The sequence below is a fragment of the Daldinia caldariorum genome (assembly GCF_022478825.1).
Source record: "Daldinia caldariorum strain CBS 122874 unplaced genomic scaffold F4812scaffold_14, whole genome shotgun sequence".
Classification (NCBI taxonomy): Eukaryota; Fungi; Ascomycota; class Sordariomycetes; order Xylariales; family Hypoxylaceae; genus Daldinia; species Daldinia caldariorum.
Genome location: NW_025953050.1, coordinates 568,131 through 586,273, shown reverse-complemented (window position 1 = coordinate 586,273; position 18,143 = coordinate 568,131). Strand labels below are relative to the sequence as shown.

Sequence of the window (18,143 nt, the reverse complement as noted above, 5' to 3'; positions counted from 1 at the left end):
CAAGTCAAGAAGCGTCAGAAGCGTCGAAGTAGCGTCAGTAGCACCATAACACGAGCCCAACGCTCATCCCGTGGCGATAGCGTGACCCCCTTGGGCTCCGAAAACCTCCTAACCACCCCCTTTCGCCACCAATCTTGTATTCCCATCGAATGCAAAATCTCATCAGTCTTACACGGGGTTTCTTTTTTTCCTTCTTCTTTTGCAAGGGTGTATCATGGGCTGCATGGTATCATGGGCACGTCCTATATTAGCTTGTATTGGCTTGCATCTGTTTTTACGGGGTGGGACTGCTTTTTTTTTTTTCTTTTCTATTTTTCTATTAGTTGTTCTGTTAGTTCTTCTGTTACAGGGCGGCAGAGGGGGTGGAGTTCGTCAAACCTGGTCCAAGAAAACCTGACCATTCAACTTTTACAGCTTCAACATCACTTTCCGCATTAACTCTACACAACTGTCTTGTTCCTGTTTTATCGGAATTACCATTTGTATCATATGTACATAATCATTAAACCCATATACAACCCTTATTCGCTGTTCATGACCCCGCGGACCCTACATGTCGTCTTTCCCGGTAGACCCCCTTTTTGTTTTTTTGCTTTTCAATACTTGACCCGTAACGGGATACGGAGACAAGATGGGTCAACAGCACACAACACAATATTTACGATAGGTATAACCTTATTTGTGACATGATGACCAGGTACACAACACAACAGCAACAGCAACAACACACACTTGTGTCTTTGCCATGCATACATGCAATCATGCATGCATACTGCAGAATTTTACTTTTTGGGATATATCAGCCAGTCCACAATTCCTGACAATCGGGGGATTCTTACGCGTACGCATAGCATAGTAAATTGCTCTCGGGACGATGTGCTAAGTGGCTTCTCGAAGCCGTATATTAACATCTGATGTTCCTTGCCCGTGGATAAATGACAGCTGAGAAGCCTAGATACGTGGAGTGATGATCCCTTTTTTTTCTTGTTGGGTGCTGGTCTCCTCTTGCCGACATATCTTTTCTTGATCGATCGCAGCAAAAGCCCACAGTAGCTTTGCATTAGGCAATGAATTATGGAGTATGAGAGGACCCTTCGGAAAGATTCCTAATAACTAGTCTAACTATCTAGAAGTTTACGTACAGCTTTTCCGTTGCGAGATGGACAAAGTAGGTAGGTAGGTAATAATACCTAGCATAGGCGGAGCAAAATCCGGGTTCTTGACGATAGCGATTCCGGGTATAGGCACTCCTCGTACCTAGTGCCTAGTTGATCGGCAGAGCCGTCTCGGGATTTTATGTAGTAAGAGATGCCTTATTCGCATCAAACAAAATGAGAGAAGCAATTGACAGTACCTGGAGACTACGGTGTCAAGACGTCAAGTCCATACTATCGACTAATGCTACCTGGAATGAATTGGCAAGCCTCACGCTTGGCGCGTCGCGCCGACACGTAAGTGTAAATCCAGATAATATGTATGGCATTCGGGGCTTTCGAGCCCTCTGGGTAAATTGTACTCCGGCTCACCGAAATTTCTTTTGAGAATTGATTCCAAGGGATAACCATGATGCTATATCGAAGAGGGTATATTGGTTGCCCTATTTTACTCAATTCAGATAGGGGTCAAGGGGCAAGAGCAAAAGGGCATAAGCAGAGCTTTGTGCAAAGTCAAGTAAAGCCTTTTCATTATCAATATGTACTATCATATTTTTTATTTCCTGTTTACATATACCTAAGATAGACGTCATTGGTATTAACTCATATAGATAATTGTTGATAGAATTAAGTTAGATTAACTACGGGTAGGTAGAATAGTATAGCACAACCTATACTCTCCAAAGTGACTATCCAACGATAATCATACTTTACTTACTAAAACTTTGAAAGCTTTCAAAGATCGTCCTGACCTACCTCCACCAGTACCAATGCCTATAATCTTTCGTACGGCTCAATGTGGATCATTGGATCATATCTGTAAAGCTATCCCAAACGAGCAATAATATGCTTACTAGGTACGTATAACCACCTAAGCATAACATCAGGTATGTATGTCTATCAAGTACGAAAGTACTCAAGGTTAAGCCATTTAGGTATAGATTAACACCGATCCATCTAATCTAAAACATTCCTGTCGAGTATTTAGTAAGATGACAGCAAAAACGCGTGACGGGCTATTAATAATAACAGCCCTGTATTAAGTCATGCCATGCAGTAGCACAAGAAACGCAGGTTTTAAATCATCAAAGCTATGTAATAGGTTACCTAACTACGCAAAAAAAGAAGAAAGACGCACCCGTCCCTACGTTTTGGATACTCCGAGATCTACTGTTACACATGTTCTGCATCACTATAGTTTAGCTATGTACGTGCGTTTGTGTGTGTGTATGTGTGTGTTACACGGGCCCAAGTATAGAGAGTTTTCAAAATCAACTTATCAACCGATTATACCATGTGTTGTTCTTACATTTCTCTATATACCTCTAAAAAGAAAAAGTTGCAAAATGCAACTAACAGCCTTACCCTTTACCTTTTTTTCTTATTTGACACAATTACTAAAGTACCTTAGGTACCTACATAGGTATATTATACGATTAACAACTATACGCACCCCTTCAACGCACTGCAAGTAACTACGTAGGTAGGTACCTATCTAACTATTTGCATATTGACTGCAAAACTGATTTACCTACATTTGAACGCGAACCGGCCACACGAATCAAAACCAAAACTAGGTAGGGTTGTAATATATCACGCTACCAGCGCAAAGGATCAAGATCTAATGACGTAGTCGTATGTAAACCACCCTATAGTAGCATCGTTCCCCCTCCCGCACCCATACTCGAGCAACTACGGTACGGCTTTGCAGCTGCTGAAAGCATTCTGGCTGCATCATCGACGTCTTTTCAACAGCATTAGCCGCGGGTAGCCCATTTTATTTTTTCCCTAGAACCGGGTGGAACCTTCCCGCTTCATGCAGAACGGCTCGAGAGGCTGAAAAAAAAAAGATTTGGGGGGAAGCTTGGGGGGTGAGGAGGAACAAGATGAGGTACCTAGGAAGAGGAGAAGAACGCAAATACAAAGGACCCTGAGATTACATGTCGGCTCCCGAACGAGGCAGGAGCCTGCATGACTGACGCCTTCGCGGGCTGAGTTGTACAGCTCACAGCCGGGACACACACACCCCTTCCAACAAATAGAAAAATAAAAGTTCGAACTAAAGAACTTTGGGAGGGTCCTTTTCTGGGAGGGGGGGAATCCTTCCCTTTCATCCAATCAACTATTAGCACACTATAATGGTATTAGTTGCTGATGAAATCGTTGTGCGACTGGTCCATTGGCAAATAAGTCCCTCTATATTGGTTGAGCCATGAGCCGGAGTGGCACGATTCTATATGACGGATTTGCGATCATGGGAACCTTCACCTATCTATTTTTCTTTCGACTTGAAAAAAAAAAACTTCACTGTTCTTTCTTTGCGCCGACGTGGGATGAATGCATGTATGTACGACTGGTAGGAAGCCTGCATACGGCTGCCGTATGCACATGTTCTTCTTCCAATACTATCTCTATATTGCGTGGGTTTGATGGCTTGAATGGCTTGAAATGGGCTTGATGGCTTGCGTGAGGGCTTGCATGGTGTAAGGGATCTGCGACGGCATTATCAGAAGCAAACCACCCACCAACCAGCGCCACCTGACCCCAGGAATCATAAGTGAGGCGGATTTTTCGCGACGTGGCTACATGGTTTTTAACATTTCCGGATCCGATCTAGATAGGAGAATCTTCCAAGACTGGAGAAAAACGGATCCAAGCTTACTTACCTCCTATCCGACCTATCCTATCCTAGCTATCAGCTTATCCAAGCTGCTATGATATTGTAGGTACTACCCTTTTAGTACCGCCATGACGTTCGCGGCACCGGCGGGCCCAGCGCCGCCCGGCTATATGGTCTCATCACCTGCTGCGGGTCTCTCCCAGGATACTCCCCTTGGGGGTAATATATGACGCCGTTTGCAGCTGGGCGCGACACTCGTGCATGGCTCCTGCTCGACGTCGACCTAGAGGGGAGCCCTCTCACCCAGTCGACTAAGTTATGTAATTCGCCCATCCACCATAGACCTATGATGATGACGGCGATGGTCGTAGGTAAGGCAGCCGCCCAATACGCCCACTGCCCGAGCTCCATGTCACGCACGTCACTGGAATTCATCCCGAAGATGGAGCTGATAGTGCTGAGTGGCAAAAATATAATGGTGACCATGGTGAAGGCGTAGACCGCTGCTTCCTGTCGATCCTTAGTCACTTCGATTTTGTTGGCATTCTGCGAGGGGAAAAAGAAAGAGAGAGAGACTGTTAGCTATTCGCTCCGTTCTAATTGGGCAGTACATCATAACGTTACCATCATCTCGAGCCGTGATGCTTCGACCTCGAGCTCCAAGAATTCCATATTCCTACGCTCCAACCAGGACTTGCACTCGCGACCGAGGAGCTCCCTGAAACCGCCAGGGTCGGTAGATGTCAGCTTGGAGAAGGTGTCAGGGTGTCTGACTGGCATGAAGTGAGCGCCAGGGGGATCCAATACGCTTCTAGGGTAGCTATTGTAATAATGGTTATAACTATCGTACCCGTCGAGCTTGTCCACGTATGTTGCACCTTGCTTTTCAGAGGATCCCGATCGAATCCTCGCAGCCTCGGGCTTTAATTTCTCGCGCGCCTCCTCTAGCATCTTCCTCTCCCTGCGGGTTTGGTCGCCCCAACTTGGTCTCTGAGGCACAGTCATGCCGTCGACAACGTTCAACTGCGATGCGATCACTCGGCGAATCACGGCGACTTCTTGTCTGAAAAGAGTGATGCGGAACTGATGCGACCGATCGGAGTTGTTGGCAGTAATTTCGTTTTCCTATATTGGGTCTCGTATCAACTTGTTACGTAATTTAGGGGTTCAGCGAGACTTACTAGACCTTTCAAATAATCGGAATATGTATCATTGATACTCGAATACTTCCCTGTAGAGTCTTTGAGTAGATTCGAGCTGATTAATGTGACGAGCTCCATCGGTTGGAGGACGGAACTGGAGAGCAGGTCTTCCGTAGGTAATTCGTCCACTGTGACAACAGCTTAGCACGGGTTTTATTATAGGTATAGAAATAGTATTCAGGCTTATACCTATGAAGACGAATAAGAATAATGAGATCATGATGATTGACTTACTAATTTGGTTCATTCCTCTTCGTATCAAAGCCTCTGAGACATTCATGTTTTCGTTCCAAGCTTCTTCGTTTTGTGATGCCTGAATCAGTGCCATGACTAGATGTAACCAAGCACGGACGAGACTATCGGGTATCTCTACCTTACTCCTCATAGAAGTCGACATGTGAGATAGAATATCCCGAAATGATTGTATCCCTCTCGTTAGTCCTCTAAGAGCACTTCTGAGTGGGATCATATTAGTATATGCCTTATATGCCTTGATAGCATGCCGTCGTGATGATTTTCGGCTTTCATTATTCGGGTCCTGATCGGTGTTCTATTCCCCGGTAAGTTTAGTGAGTGTCTCGCCAGCCTCGAGCAAGTAGAGATCATACCTGGACTAGGCTGTCAATAGCGCCCCAGAATTTCCCTATTGTCGGTGTGCTTTCATCCACATATTGTGGTAGAAAGAAATCAAAGATGATATCTGCCGCGTTATAGAGATCGACTCTTTTTTCGTATTCGTTCTTCTGCCAATCCAATTCTTCGGCCTTTTCGATGCCCGATCCTTGACTGAGGTAGGCATGAACAGAGCGCCGCGAAGATATTTCACAGTTGCGATATGCGCTACGATCTCGCATACCCGTAGATGTAATTAGGTATTCTTCTATCTCTCGGAGACTTGTAGTCAGTTGTTCGACATTATATGGCATAATACCATCGCCCTCATTTTCACCAATCTCCAGCCATGAGAATACATGGAATTTACCATCGTCTTTGTGGACTGGTTGGACTTTTGTGTTTTTGGCTTTACCATTCCTAGCCAATTCGCCATCTTCGGTACATTCGGTTTCTTTATCAAGTGATTTCAAAACACCAACAGCCGGAGGAGACGGGTGTATCCTTCGTTTAGATTAGCCGGGCCTTTCTCTCTCAATAATAGATAAGTGTAAAGTTAACATTACCATAGGCGAAGGTCAAGAATAACTCTAATGTTGACATTTCTCACCAAGTTCACGATACGGGGCCAGTCAGTCTCTGTTAGTACACGACCATGGTGATAGATCCTTATCGCCTGGGGCCAGAACTCGCGGAAGTGTATCGAGAAGTCCTATTTATTTTTAGCGATATTCTTTCTAATTTATCAGTTCATGTGGGATAAGGACTTACAAACCAAGTGAGGCAGGACTCTAATGGGAGCTCCCAGAGAACAGTGTCGTAATAGGAAATATAGACTTTCTTCCCTTTACCAATAGAATCTTTAAGGGGTTCATTGACTATACGTACAAGGTCACCCCGTAAAGTCGAGCCTGACATCCTACCGCATGTGATAAGCAGAGCTTTTCAGTAGTTAGCTATGTATATTTCTGTATGCTCCCGAATGGTGGAGAACTTACTGTTATCTAGCACGATGCACCACAGCTGCGCAATATGGAAGCAGTAGCCATCGGGGACTTCGCCATTCTTGCAGACAGCCTGCTGCATGTCACGCTCCTGCGTAGTGCGAGCGTAATCTGATTGAAGTAGAGTTTCTATTGGGAAAGAGGAAGCTGTGCTAGCCGATAATAGTCCCGAATACTTCTCGAGCGAAAAGTACGGCACGCATAGCCAAGTCACAAACCTTGAAGCTTGGCCTTTTGTACGCCCATCGGGAGGAATGGCCACGCGAATAGGCTTCGGGTCCATGTGTCGCACATTATTCCCCTTCGCTGTTGGCCTCACTTTGACCGAGGTTTTCTTTACCTCGGCGAGGAGTTTTGCAAATCCGTTGCGCTCTGAATCCGTAATGGCGGGGATCCGTGCAATTTCGGTCTAACCATAGTGTCAGCAAGAATCTGTCAGCAAGAATCCGAGGGGCCTAAGCTAGTTTACATACAGAAAGCTCGTCAAGGTTCATCATGCGCTGTTCTAGGTGTCTTCATTGTGTTAGTAGGTGTTTCGGGTAATTAACCTTCATTTTCGAACTACTCACACCCATCTGAAAAGTGGTTGCCGTTGCTTCTTAGGATCGTGTATCACAGTCAACTTTGCAGTATGTGTTCCGTCCGAAACCGCGTCTCCAGTATATTGAGATTGAAATACGTGAAGAACATCACTAGATCCGGGGAAATTCGGATCGCCCCTCGCACCAGAGAACCCATCTTCGGGTCTCTCTAGAGAAGTGTCGCTTTCTGTACTATGGCCACTTTTTGCTAGCGTCCTCGAGGCTCGTGATGGGACAAACTGGAATACTTTACCACCTATAAGCTCGTCGAACCCTTCTTCTACTTCTTCTTCTGTGTCCAATTCCGAGTCAGGATCCCTCGTATATGAATTCCGAAGGCTGGGATAAGGTTTATGCCTAGGATATGAACCGGGATCCGAATCTGAACCTGAATATGACCTGCTTGGGGGACTAAATGACCGTGATGAAGAACGAGAATATGTGCGGCGCGTCCGGTCTGACGGATCCACGAACCTAACCCTCACTCTTTCACTCCTATTGGGATCGTAGGACCGGTTATGATCTGAGATAGAGGAATCCTTAGTTGGACGACGCCCACGCGTATCTCGACCAGTCCAAGCAAATTCAGATGATGCGGCCGGGTCCCTCGGCATTGATTGAGAATAGGCATACTGCGAACGAGCGTATCCTGTTCCTACCCGTCCAACTGGCAATAAGACTGGCACGTGTCCATGTCGACCATCCCCAACAGGTTCATACTATAAGGTAGCTGTATTAACTGAGACCGTACCTAGCTAGTTAAAGCGTCTAATAACTGATACTCACTGAACGAAGCTCCTCGGGTTCGGCTACGAAGTAAACGCGATCCCGATCTTGATGCAGAACATGCCGCGCATCATCAGCGAATTGCTGCAACGAAGGCTGTCGCGAAGAATTCAGCCGGTCTGGGAACGGAACCGAGCTAGTTCGACGGATAGGATTCGGTGGCGGATCCGTCATATCTTAGGTATACATTCCAGATACGAAAAAATATATAACTCGTCACGTATTTATGTTTCAATGAAAAACACTTTTACTGCAGTATTATATCCTTAACATACGACATAATATTTTGAGATATAGTTAGGGTAAAGGCATTTTCATTTTCTTATATAAAAAGAGAATGAAAGAAAAAGATGAAGATGAATAATATTTAAAAAGAAGCAAGGGTCGCGCGATACCGTAAGATGGATTGGGGCTAACATAGCCCTTGCCAACAGACCCTGTACCTATATGCAGGTCCAGCCACGTAGATATAATAGTCGCTATTGCCTTATACATAGTAGTATAGTCCTAGGTATTCAGCTCCATTACTTCCTTCCGTCTTTTAACTAAAATCTTCATTAGAAAGTAAGCCCTAGTGTAAGATGATGCTAATCTAGTCGAGTACCTACCTAGGTAGGTACCTAAGGTAGGTAATCTTTTTTCTTTAGGGGTTCACGCTATTATGACTTAGTTGTGCAACTATTATCTCTGACTGAGGCTTATTTAAGTATTATTCATCTCTTCTATACCTATAAATCGAGGCGTATTGAATCATATATTTATGGGTATCATGGCCCAGACGCTCTTATGCAACCAACAACACTAGTTACGATTAATCAATCGCTTAACTTTATCTATCAAACCGGTTTCACCATAAAAATCTATATAATAATCAGCATTTATCAATACAAAACAACTTCCTAAATAAATTAGGTAGGTACTCACTTGGTTCATTGCCTGCAAATCGGCTATGGCCATCCGTTTCGATGCGATATGGCGCGATCGAGAATAATTCCGTATAGAAAAAGCTTGAGGAGTTGAAGTGCCTGTTCCATTAGGCGTCGACACACCACTTGTCTGAGAGGTAGGCCCTGACGCAGGAGTTGAAGTGTCCGCCGAAGTAGATGCATCTGTTGACGAATTCGACGTATCTGATGATGATTTTCGCTTTTTATCCTTCTTCTTGTGCTTCTCTTTCTTCTCTTTCTTTTCCTTCTTCGATTTAGACTTTTCCACTTGGGCCTCTTCTGATGGGGTCGGCGCACTGTCGCCTTCAACTTCGCGCTCAGCACTCTTCTTTGATTTTTTGCTCTTCTTTCTCTCCGACTCGAGTGTATCCGATTCTTCCGTGTCTTTTCGTTTGGACTTCTTAGATTTCTTCTTCTTGCTGGAGCTTTCAGCTTCTACGCTGTCGGTTGAGTCGTCTTGCGGGATATTATCCTTTGATTTCTTCTTTCGCTTCTTTTCGGGAGTTGCGTCGGGTTCATCTGCAGATTCAACGTCTTCTGCTTTCCTTTTCTTGGATTTCTTTTCCTTCTTCTGCTTCTTCGCAGGGAGATCAGGAACGTCTTCCGATGAGCTGACAGGTTCCTCCTTGATATCTTCATTCTTGATATCCTCTTCTTTGATATCCTTTTCGGTAGTTTCAGTTTTGGTGGTTGTGCTGGTCAATCCCTCCATCTGGTCTCCAACCAAGAGTCCTCCACTGACAAACCTCATGGAACCATACTTTCTCTCTACGTACAAGCAAGTCTTGATCTCCGACTTGATCTTTCTTTCCTTTTCGATTGACTCTTCGGACTTCCCGTTCAGTCTACCGAGGAGATCCTTAAAGACGTCGAGGCCGGTGCATTCGGTGTTCTGCTTGTGTTTAGGCTTCGCTCCTAGACCCAGGGTATCGTCTTTGAGAAGGACATTGATTGGGGCGGCGCTTGCAGCTGTATGTAGGTGAGAATGCGCCGAGTTTTGTGCTCCCAGGAATTTTCCCGGCTCCCAACCTTGCGCTCGCAGGATTTTCTGGCCGAAGGTCGTCTCGTCACGGCTCCATTTCGTATTGTTTGGATCGTGCTGGAGCTTTCGCCGACTATAGTCATACTTATTAGCATGTATTTGGGTTACATAGCGAGTAAAGGTCTGCGTACTTCCTAGGGCCTGCAAGACCCATTATGACTATCGTGACTTAGATCAAACTTCGTCGCGATCGCAAAGTCAAACAAAGTACAAGGCAATTGAAACGGCCAAACTTCAGTGGGGTCTGACTTTCAATTATTTTTTGGCTGATAAAATCTGATAAGCGGCAGTTTTTCGGATAAGCTTTCAACGCTAGTGGTGGTTTATGATTATGTAAGAATAGGGGTATTTGGACCACATAACCACATGCTAATGGAAGGTATGCATGAAGAGAGCAGGTAGGTACGATGTGTCAATCAACATGTAATGGCTCCTGTTTCCCAATGACCTGGAATTCTATCTGTAGTTCGTAATCAATTATCTACATGTACCTAGGTAACTTGTGTAAAATTCCACTTAAGCGACTCTCATCTTTTACAATACTTCTACTTTCCATATCAATTTGAAAAAGACGGAAATTTAGTGAACCAACATCGCAAGCACCTGTTCTTATATATCTGAATAAAATCCAATCTATAATATATCTCAGTGATATCAGTGATATTAGAACCCTCATTTAGCCATGGCATCTCGTCACAAAGAGCCCACTCCAACCGAAGTCGATTCGGCCTCCGATGTTGAGGTAAACATCAACTTCACCTATAAACCAAGCCCAAATATAACTCAGGCTATGGAAAGCATTGTACGCCTACTTACATCTTACTCGAGTGATTTATTATCATTCCTTCCATTTTTGAATCTGGACTACCGCTAAAAACTATATGCTGACCTCCGCCGCCAATCCCTACAGGACAAGTGGAAGTCAAAGCGGATGGATATTCAGAAAGGCATTGACAAGGATTCTACGAACAAATTGTCCGGCATAAAGAACAAGATCAAAAAGCACTACCATGATGAAACACAGAAAAGGTAAGCTCATTCGTTCCCCTTCTTGTCACCTATGCGTATACTCATCCACAACTACTACTAACACGCATGCCTTCAGGACCGCCTATAGCCAGCAGCGACTCCAGCGACTGATAGCAGCGCTCGAGAAACGGACAGCTATCGAGGAAAAGATCAGTACTCGGATCGACGCTCTCCGAGAAGACTGCGCCCACATGGCTATGTTGATCAATGCGGTATATGTCGGCCGCAAAGAAGCTGCCACCCAATCAGCAAGACTTGCTAACCCCAGCCAACCCACCAACTAGGTGTCATCGCACAATGTACATCATTAGTTTGACAATCCATAAGCACCTATATCTAGTTTCTCACGAAAGTCAGCTTGATGAATCGAGGATTTAAATACCCTTTTCGCTGTGTATGCGACTGGGGAACGAGGGCAGATATAGTAATTTGACTACATCTGCAAGTAGCTACCTAAGCTTAATATACCTATGAATTATTTATTTTCGCTGGATCTCATTATGTAGTAGACATAAGGATCCCCAAGGGCTCATTCTTCTATATCGAATATCAGTATTAGCACTCTAGGTAAATATTGCGAAAAAGATGTTATCCAATTTTGGCTACCTCACAGTTTAAAAGAAGCGGAACTACCTAACGTGGCAAAGGAGGTAGATATACTAGTTCGCATAGGCATCTATCACAACGGCGAATGATTCTAGAGAGCCGCAGTGCTGGGCAAGTCAATTTGAGGCAAGATGGTGGGGAAAGGTAAATAAATGGTTGAAAAGTAGTTGTTGGCAAGACTCCATACAAAAGGACAAGAAAAGAAGGATAAAAAAAAAAGCACGGAACTGGGATTGAACCCAGCACCACTCGAAAAACTGCATCGTGGGACATGGAGATTAATTATCCTACTCCCCTCGTCCGTTTTCTCTAGCCTCCTGTCACCCAGGCCAGAGGGCCTATGTTGCGGGGTCGGCTGGCAGACTGTTTGCTGCGATGACTTATCTGTCTAGGTCGGTTACGTCTGCGGGAATGCCAACCACGCACTGCCGGATTTTTTCTCTGGGAGTGTGGGCTTGGTTGGGAGGAATGTCTTGTTTGCCTGGGTGAGGTGCTTAAGTCTTAGGCTACCTAGAGGTTAGGTACGTACGAGAAGATGGAGAAAAGACCTGACGAACTTACATCTTTATCCTTCCCATCCCTTTGGACTTATCTAGGTACCTAGATAAGAGAAGGGTAGTTGAGAAGGAAACTCTTAGTAGTGAGCAGAATACGAGTATCTATGGCTCTACCAAAGGGAACATTCATAGCGAATATCCAAAATCTTTATCGCGTAGTATGATGATCGTGCTGAGTTGACTCTACCTATAAATCCAAAAGGGCCAGAGTTGAATGGGTATTTCTATGTACATAGCAGGTTATTTTCTGTTCCTTTTCTTCCCGATACTCATGATCTAGCATATCTAGTATACCTTATATTAGGTACCTACCAATGTATTTCCAACATATATGCCTATTATATATTATCCATTATATATACTCATCCTCATCTCCGTCCTCATCGTCCTTAGCGTATTATTTCTTCTTTCTTCTTTCTTCGTTCTTCTTTCATCTATCGAGAGCTTGGCTCTGGCACTAAACCGCGGGAAAAAAAAAAAGATTATTAGTAAAAAATATTTCTCTCATCATCCGCATAGATCGGGGGTTAAATAAAGGGGGAGGAGGGGGTAGAGTAAGTAGAGTAAGAAAGGCTAAGGAAAATAAACTCACCATATTCCAATACACGCCCCTCTTCTTCAACAGCTCGCCATGCGAGCCCTTCTCCAGCACTTTCCCCTCGCCCAGGACGAAAATGACGTCGGCGTTCTGCACCGTGGCCAGCCGGTGCGCGACGACGACCATCGTGCGGCCCTGGGCCGCCCTCTCGAACGCGCCCTGCACCAGCTTCTCGCTCTCCGAGTCCAGGCTGCTCGTCGCCTCGTCGAGCAGCAGCACGTCGGGCTTCCGGACAAGCGCCCGCGCGATCGCCACCCGCTGCTTCTGGCCCCCCGACAGCGACACCCCGCGGCTCCCGACCTCCGTGTTGTACCCCTCGGGGAGCGACATGATGAACTCGTGGATGCTCGCGTCGCGGCACGCCGCGTGCAGCTCCGCGTCGCTCGCGCCCGCGACGTCCGCCCCCAGCAGGATGTTGTCCCGCAGCGTGCCCTGGAACAGCGTCGGCTCCTGCGCCACGAGCGACAGGTGCCGGCGGTAGTCGTACACGTTAACCCGGGCGATGTCGACGCCGTTGGCCAGGATCTGGCCGCGCTGGAGGTCGTAGAAGCGCTCGAGCAGGGAGATGATGCTCGTCTTGCCGCACCCGGAGGCCCCGACTAGCGCCGCGAACTGGCCCTTCTCGATCGTGATGTTGAGGCCCTTGAACACCGAGACGTTCCGCGTCGGGTACTTGAAATGCGCGTCCTTGAGCTCGATCTTGATCCCGCCTTCCGTGTCGGGGATCCCGACGCCCTTGCTGCCGCTGCCGAGGTCTTTGTTGCGCGTTTCCCTCAGGCTTAGAATGCGGTTGGCGGCTGCTGCGGCTTGCGCGGCGTTAGGTCCGAAGCCGAAACCTTGACCGGCTGACTCGGCCCCTTGGATAACTGGTTTAGGAACAGTAGTTAGTAATGCTCTTTTCTCACAAGTAATTTGGAGGTTTATCAGATGTATTCGAGATCCGTATTCCCTTCCTGGAGACATAAAAGATCGAGAAGATAAAATCAACCCTCACTTACCGGCCATGAAACAAACCAAAAAGTCCAAGGTATTATACTCCCTGGAGGCTAGGAGAGTGCCTCCATACCAAAAGATAAGAGCCTGGCAACCCAACCCGACACTCTCCGAGAAGGCGGATACCAGCGTTGCGAATCTTGCCTTCTTGTAAGCCTTGACGACATGGTGGTTAAGCAGCCTCTCGTAGCGATCGCCGATGGTGTCCTCGAGGGTGAGAGAGGAGACGGTTCGGAAGGCCGAGATAGCCTCGGCGGCAAACGTGGACGACTCGGCGAAGACCTCCGCGTACATGCGCTCGAAGCCCATCTCGTATTTGAGGCGAAGATATCCGGCCGCGAGCCCGATAGGCATCGTGACGCACGTAGCCACGATGGCGAGCTTCCAGCCAAAGGCAAAGGATATAGCTAAGCAACCGATGACGGTGAAGAATCTATATAGTTCCTATGAGCAAAGCAAGACAATAGAACAAATGCAAAGTCCAAGTGAATGAGAGCTTTCTTACGAATTATAGACCATAGCCATATTCAACCCCAGAAGTTCCTCTAGCTGTTTCGGGTCGCTCCCGACTCGCGCCGTAAGCGAACCTGTTGAATTCTGTTCCTCGTCAAAGAACGATGTTTTCTGATACAAGATGCTTTCGAAATACTGCTGTCGGTATGTAGAAGAGATATGCTGCGTCCACAAGTTTAGCATACGGACTATTGCTGTTTTTTTTTTCAGTGCAGCGGTGAGATGGATACATACATGGGCAACGTGATTCGACACAAACGAGAGGACGAAGAATGCTACGCCTGTGCCTATACCGAGGATCAACAACATTAAGGACCAGAAGTTGGCTTCCGACGTGAACTTCGGTATGTCGTCCATGTAAGCAAAGACGACGACGACTTTGCCGAATAGCCACGCTTGTAAAGGAGTCGATGCTGGTGTCACATATGTAAGCCTACACCTTTCCAACGAGCTTCAATTGTTCAACTTACTAGCCGTGCACATAGCCGCCACGACTGTGAGTGCGTATAAGGGGAAACGAGATCGCTGTTCGTAAAGTAGTCGTCCAAAGCTTCCAAATAACCCCTTTGATTCCCACGGAGTTGCCTTGGGCGCATCCGCGGTTTCCGAGAAGGCAGCGCTCTTTTCGCGGCTGAGTATCGTACCTAAGTCCTCTTCCTCCGGGCCCTCGGAATCTTCATCATCGTCCTGTTGTCCTAGAGAAAGTTGTTGGGCGTGTACAAGACCGTAATAAACACCGCTTTCGTTCTCCAGAAGGGATTCGTGAGTACCCCGCTCGACAACCTTTCCCTTTTGCAAAACTACAATCGTGTCGGCCTTCTTGATCGTCGAGAGTCGATGGGCGATGGTAATGGTGGTTCGGCCTTGCGATACTTTGTCTAACGCTGCCTGCACGATACGTTCGCCTCGGACATCGATCGCGGATGTGGCTTCGTCGAGAATGAGGATCTTGGGCCGTTTAATGACCGCACGCGCAATACATATCCTCTGGCGCTGGCCGCCCGATAGCTTCGTGCCGCTTTCGCCGACCATAGTCTCGTATCCATCAGGAAGTCGGTCGATGAACTCGTCGGCAAAAGCCTCTTTGCAAGCCTCTTTAACAAGCTCCCGTTTCCGCTCTTCAGGCTCATCCTGTAATTCCGAACCGATTAAGCCATACGCGACATTCTTGTAGATGGTGTCGTTGAATAGGAATGGCTCTTGTTGCACAAGCCCAATCTGAGACCGCCACCATTTCAGGTTGATTTCCTTTAACTCGTAATCGCATGTGGATATCGATCCCTTCAACTCCACGGGCGGACCGGCATCTTCAACTTCGGCAGGGAGGGTCTCGTCCTCAGCTTCTTCTTGGTTCTCATTTCCCTTGGCCTTCTTCTTTTTCGCTGCCTCCTTTGCTGGGTCCTTTTCAATGGCCTTCGCGATGATGTGTTGATCATGTAAGGTATACCATCTCTCGATCAGCCCGACTATAGTACTTTTACCAGAACCCGAAGGTCCAACAATAGCCGTCAGCTTTCCGGCCTCGATCTTGAGATTGAGCTGATCTAAGACCTTGACATGCGGTCGGCTCGGGTACGCAAAATCTACGTCCTTGAAGATAATGTCGTTGGTCGCTGAGACGTCGGGCTCCTTAAGCTCGCCCGTATTCGGGCGAGGAGCATCTATGACAGTGAAAAATTCACAAGCAGCAACCGTAGCCTTACCTATCGCCATAAGCGGCGTCGAGATTCGTTCGATGGACATGCCCATCATCATGACCGACATAAGCACGACGACAATGGTACCCACGTTATCGAGCCGGCCTTCGACAAAAGACCTAGATCCGTACCAGAACGCAAGCCCGAACGCGGAGTTGAATGCGAAGAAAACCAAGCCCATTTGCGTGCCTATGAGGGGAGATATTCTCTGGCCATGTTTCTGCGCCTCCTGGGCCCAAACGGCGAAGCGCTTAGCAATCTGGGATTCGGCACCGCACGCGACTACCATGCGGATAGCTGAGAAGGCCTCGCTCGCGATCGAAGAGGATTTCGTCTCCGCCTTGGTGACTTTGGTCGTCGCCTTGAGGTAGAAAGGAACGATAATGCCCACAACGATAAGGATAAAGAGAAGGACGGAGCAAGTAACTAGAGCGAGAGACCAGTTGTAGACGAATGCGATGGTCGTGGCGGCTATGATCATGACGACATATTCCACGAAGACTCCAAGTTTTTCAGAAATACCAAGTTGCAGAGTGTTCGCCGTAGTCGTGATCGTCCCCGCGGCCGCGCCAGAGGGCATCGAGTCAAGGACGTGGATCGTCTGGCTGAACAGACATCGAAGATAATCGAGTCTGATGGCTGCAGACATGCGGATACCAATTAGCCGGTAGGCAAACTATAGCCATGAGTAGATATTCTAAGTTTTTGAAGTTATAGATGCGATAGTACCTTGCTAACGTATATAAGGACCAGTCTGCCGATAAATAGAATAAAGATATAAAGCCTTGTATAGTGTCAGCGAACCCATCCGTGTACATTGTCGAATTATAGACCTACGCATTTCTGTTAAGAGAGGCCCGGAATTCAGCCTCCGTCTTCGTAGGAACTGGAAGAAAGTAGCCATTGAAGTCGCCAACAAGTGCACCTATTCAAGCAATAAGTATCTACAGCCAATTTCGACCTCTGTCTTTCTTGGTAGGAAAGAGATCTTACCGAACACCACGTTCATCAACGGAAGGGTCTACAATTCAGACAACCCATTAGTCGACCTGAGGGATTAGTATATATATGGGGAGATGATTTATACGTACGACACCTGATCCCGCGGCTGCCACAGCAGCAGCAGCCATGAGGACGAAATCCCAGAAGGTTGCGTATGAGAAAATCCTCTACATTGGCGTCAGCAACTCAAGTTCCATATATAGGCAGGTACCTAGACAAGACATATCGGAGGATATGATATGTAGTGAAACCACGAACCGTATAATCGCTAAAAGTAGCCTCCCTCTCCGGCCGCAACTTCGCATCGCGCCGCGCTTTCTCTTCTTCCGTGGCGGTCGCGTCCTCGGTAGACGGCGCAGTTGGCGGCGCCGTCATCATCTTCTCGTCAAGAACGGCCGAGTTTGGAGTCGCCGCCCCCTTCGGGCCTGTGGCTTCGGTCCCCATGGCGAAACGTTCGAAGTCTACTATAGATATAGCGAGTAATACAATTCACTCGCTCACTATCTGACCTTGCGTATACACGGCCTGGTCGTTAGATACCTATTTATGAAGGAAAGGAAAGAACGCTGCCTACGCCCTTTTTTTGATAGAAAAAACCATGTAGTATACAATATAGCAACTATGCGAAATACGGTAAGCCTAGAAGCGATGGGATAATGGGTCGTCGCCAGCAGGGATCATGGTTAATGGGCCCAATGTGAGATGAAACAGGCAACTAATAATAACACTAGGCTTCCATTTGCCTTATAACACGCGGCTGAATTCCGAGCCCGCGACCGACCTTGGCCAGATTTATGTAAAAAAACGCACGGCAAAAGGCAAGGGTGGAGAAGGGTAGAAGAAGGGGAGGGGGGAGGCAAAGTAGGTAAGCCCGCTTTTGATGGGAGCTTGTGTCGAATCAAAAAAGGAGTAACTATACCATGCACCATTCGTATAGTTATCCGAAGTCTTTCTATCGTTCTTCCATCCATGTGCCTTACACCCCCTTTTACCCCAGGGGAAGAGACCACACGTTACGCTAATAAGCGAAGGCCCTGGTAAGGTTAGGTGCCAGGTAGGCAGGGAATCAATCAATCAAGATCTAGCCGAAGTCTAGACCAATAGCAGTTGGCTTTTAGAGAACAAAAAAAACCGTTTATAAAATACGGCGTATAACCCGGGGAAGTGAGCCAAGGTAAGGTAAGCGAGTTAGTGGGGGTC

At 46.9% G+C, this 18,143-nt stretch overlaps 4 protein-coding genes across 4 annotated transcripts; 1 reads left to right on the top strand and 3 right to left on the bottom strand.

The window, feature by feature from the left end:
- Positions 1–3,751: 3,751 nt before the first annotated feature.
- F4812DRAFT_110004 (uncharacterized protein) lies at positions 3,752–8,309 on the bottom strand. Its single transcript, XM_047929331.1, has 11 exons — positions 7,960–8,309; positions 7,162–7,892; positions 7,066–7,105; positions 6,587–7,001; positions 6,360–6,529; positions 6,155–6,300; positions 5,585–6,092; positions 5,211–5,526; positions 4,956–5,104; positions 4,399–4,899; positions 3,752–4,320 (listed from the first exon to the last, which is right to left on the bottom strand). Exons 1-11 carry the CDS (start codon positions 8,131–8,133, stop codon positions 3,892–3,894), a joined length of 3,579 nt encoding a protein of 1,192 aa, XP_047788045.1. The 5' UTR covers positions 8,134–8,309; the 3' UTR covers positions 3,752–3,891.
- Positions 8,310–8,501: 192 nt separating this feature from the next.
- F4812DRAFT_437332 (uncharacterized protein) lies at positions 8,502–10,188 on the bottom strand. Its single transcript, XM_047934915.1, has 3 exons — positions 10,080–10,188; positions 8,884–10,021; positions 8,502–8,819 (listed from the first exon to the last, which is right to left on the bottom strand). The coding sequence occupies exons 1-3, from the start codon at positions 10,100–10,102 to the stop codon at positions 8,796–8,798; spliced, it is 1,185 nt and encodes a 394-aa protein (XP_047788044.1). The 5' UTR covers positions 10,103–10,188; the 3' UTR covers positions 8,502–8,795.
- A 259-nt stretch (positions 10,189–10,447) lies between these two features.
- On the top strand, positions 10,448–11,261 carry F4812DRAFT_466171 (uncharacterized protein; the record flags this gene model as incomplete). Its single annotated transcript, XM_047938526.1, has 3 exons — positions 10,448–10,750; positions 10,859–10,977; positions 11,054–11,261. The coding sequence occupies exons 1-3, from the start codon at positions 10,631–10,633 to the stop codon at positions 11,259–11,261; spliced, it is 447 nt and encodes a 148-aa protein (XP_047788043.1). The 5' UTR covers positions 10,448–10,630.
- A 974-nt stretch (positions 11,262–12,235) lies between these two features.
- Positions 12,236–17,506, bottom strand: F4812DRAFT_109947 (P-loop containing nucleoside triphosphate hydrolase protein). The gene is made up of 10 exons (XM_047929330.1): positions 17,202–17,506; positions 17,033–17,110; positions 16,935–16,962; positions 16,779–16,866; positions 16,671–16,725; positions 14,715–16,617; positions 14,479–14,657; positions 14,237–14,406; positions 13,737–14,164; positions 12,236–13,604 (listed from the first exon to the last, which is right to left on the bottom strand). Exons 1-10 carry the CDS (start codon positions 17,385–17,387, stop codon positions 12,598–12,600), a joined length of 4,122 nt encoding a protein of 1,373 aa, XP_047788042.1. The 5' UTR covers positions 17,388–17,506; the 3' UTR covers positions 12,236–12,597.
- Between the last annotated feature and the right edge of the window lie 637 nt (positions 17,507–18,143).

Excerpts from the sequence above, each read along its gene's own strand:
- F4812DRAFT_110004 (XM_047929331.1), bottom strand. The coding sequence starts at position 8,133 with ATGACGGATCCGCCACCGAATCCTATCCGTCGAACTAGCTCGGTTCCG. Across the intron at positions 6,530-6,586 it reads GTGCATCGTGCTAGATAACA|CTCTGCTTATCACATGCGGT; the intron begins GTAAGTTCTCCA and ends ACTACTGAAAAG. Across the intron at positions 4,900-4,955 it reads CCGATTATTTGAAAGGTCTA|GAAAACGAAATTACTGCCAA; the intron begins GTAAGTCTCGCT and ends GACCCAATATAG.
- F4812DRAFT_437332 (XM_047934915.1), bottom strand. The coding sequence starts at position 10,102 with ATGGGTCTTGCAGGCCCTAGGAA. Across the intron at positions 10,022-10,079 it reads GGTCTTGCAGGCCCTAGGAA|TCGGCGAAAGCTCCAGCACG; the intron begins GTACGCAGACCT and ends GTATGACTATAG. Across the intron at positions 8,820-8,883 it reads ATTTGCAGGCAATGAACCAA|ATTTTTATGGTGAAACCGGT; the intron begins GTGAGTACCTAC and ends ATTATTATATAG.
- F4812DRAFT_109947 (XM_047929330.1), bottom strand. The coding sequence starts at position 17,387 with ATGGGGACCGAAGCCACAGGCCCGAAGGGGGCGGCGACTCCAAACTCG. Across the intron at positions 14,407-14,478 it reads TGTCGAATCACGTTGCCCAT|CATATCTCTTCTACATACCG; the intron begins GTATGTATCCAT and ends TTGTGGACGCAG. Across the intron at positions 13,605-13,736 it reads TTTGGTTTGTTTCATGGCCG|TTATCCAAGGGGCCGAGTCA; the intron begins GTAAGTGAGGGT and ends TTCCTAAACCAG.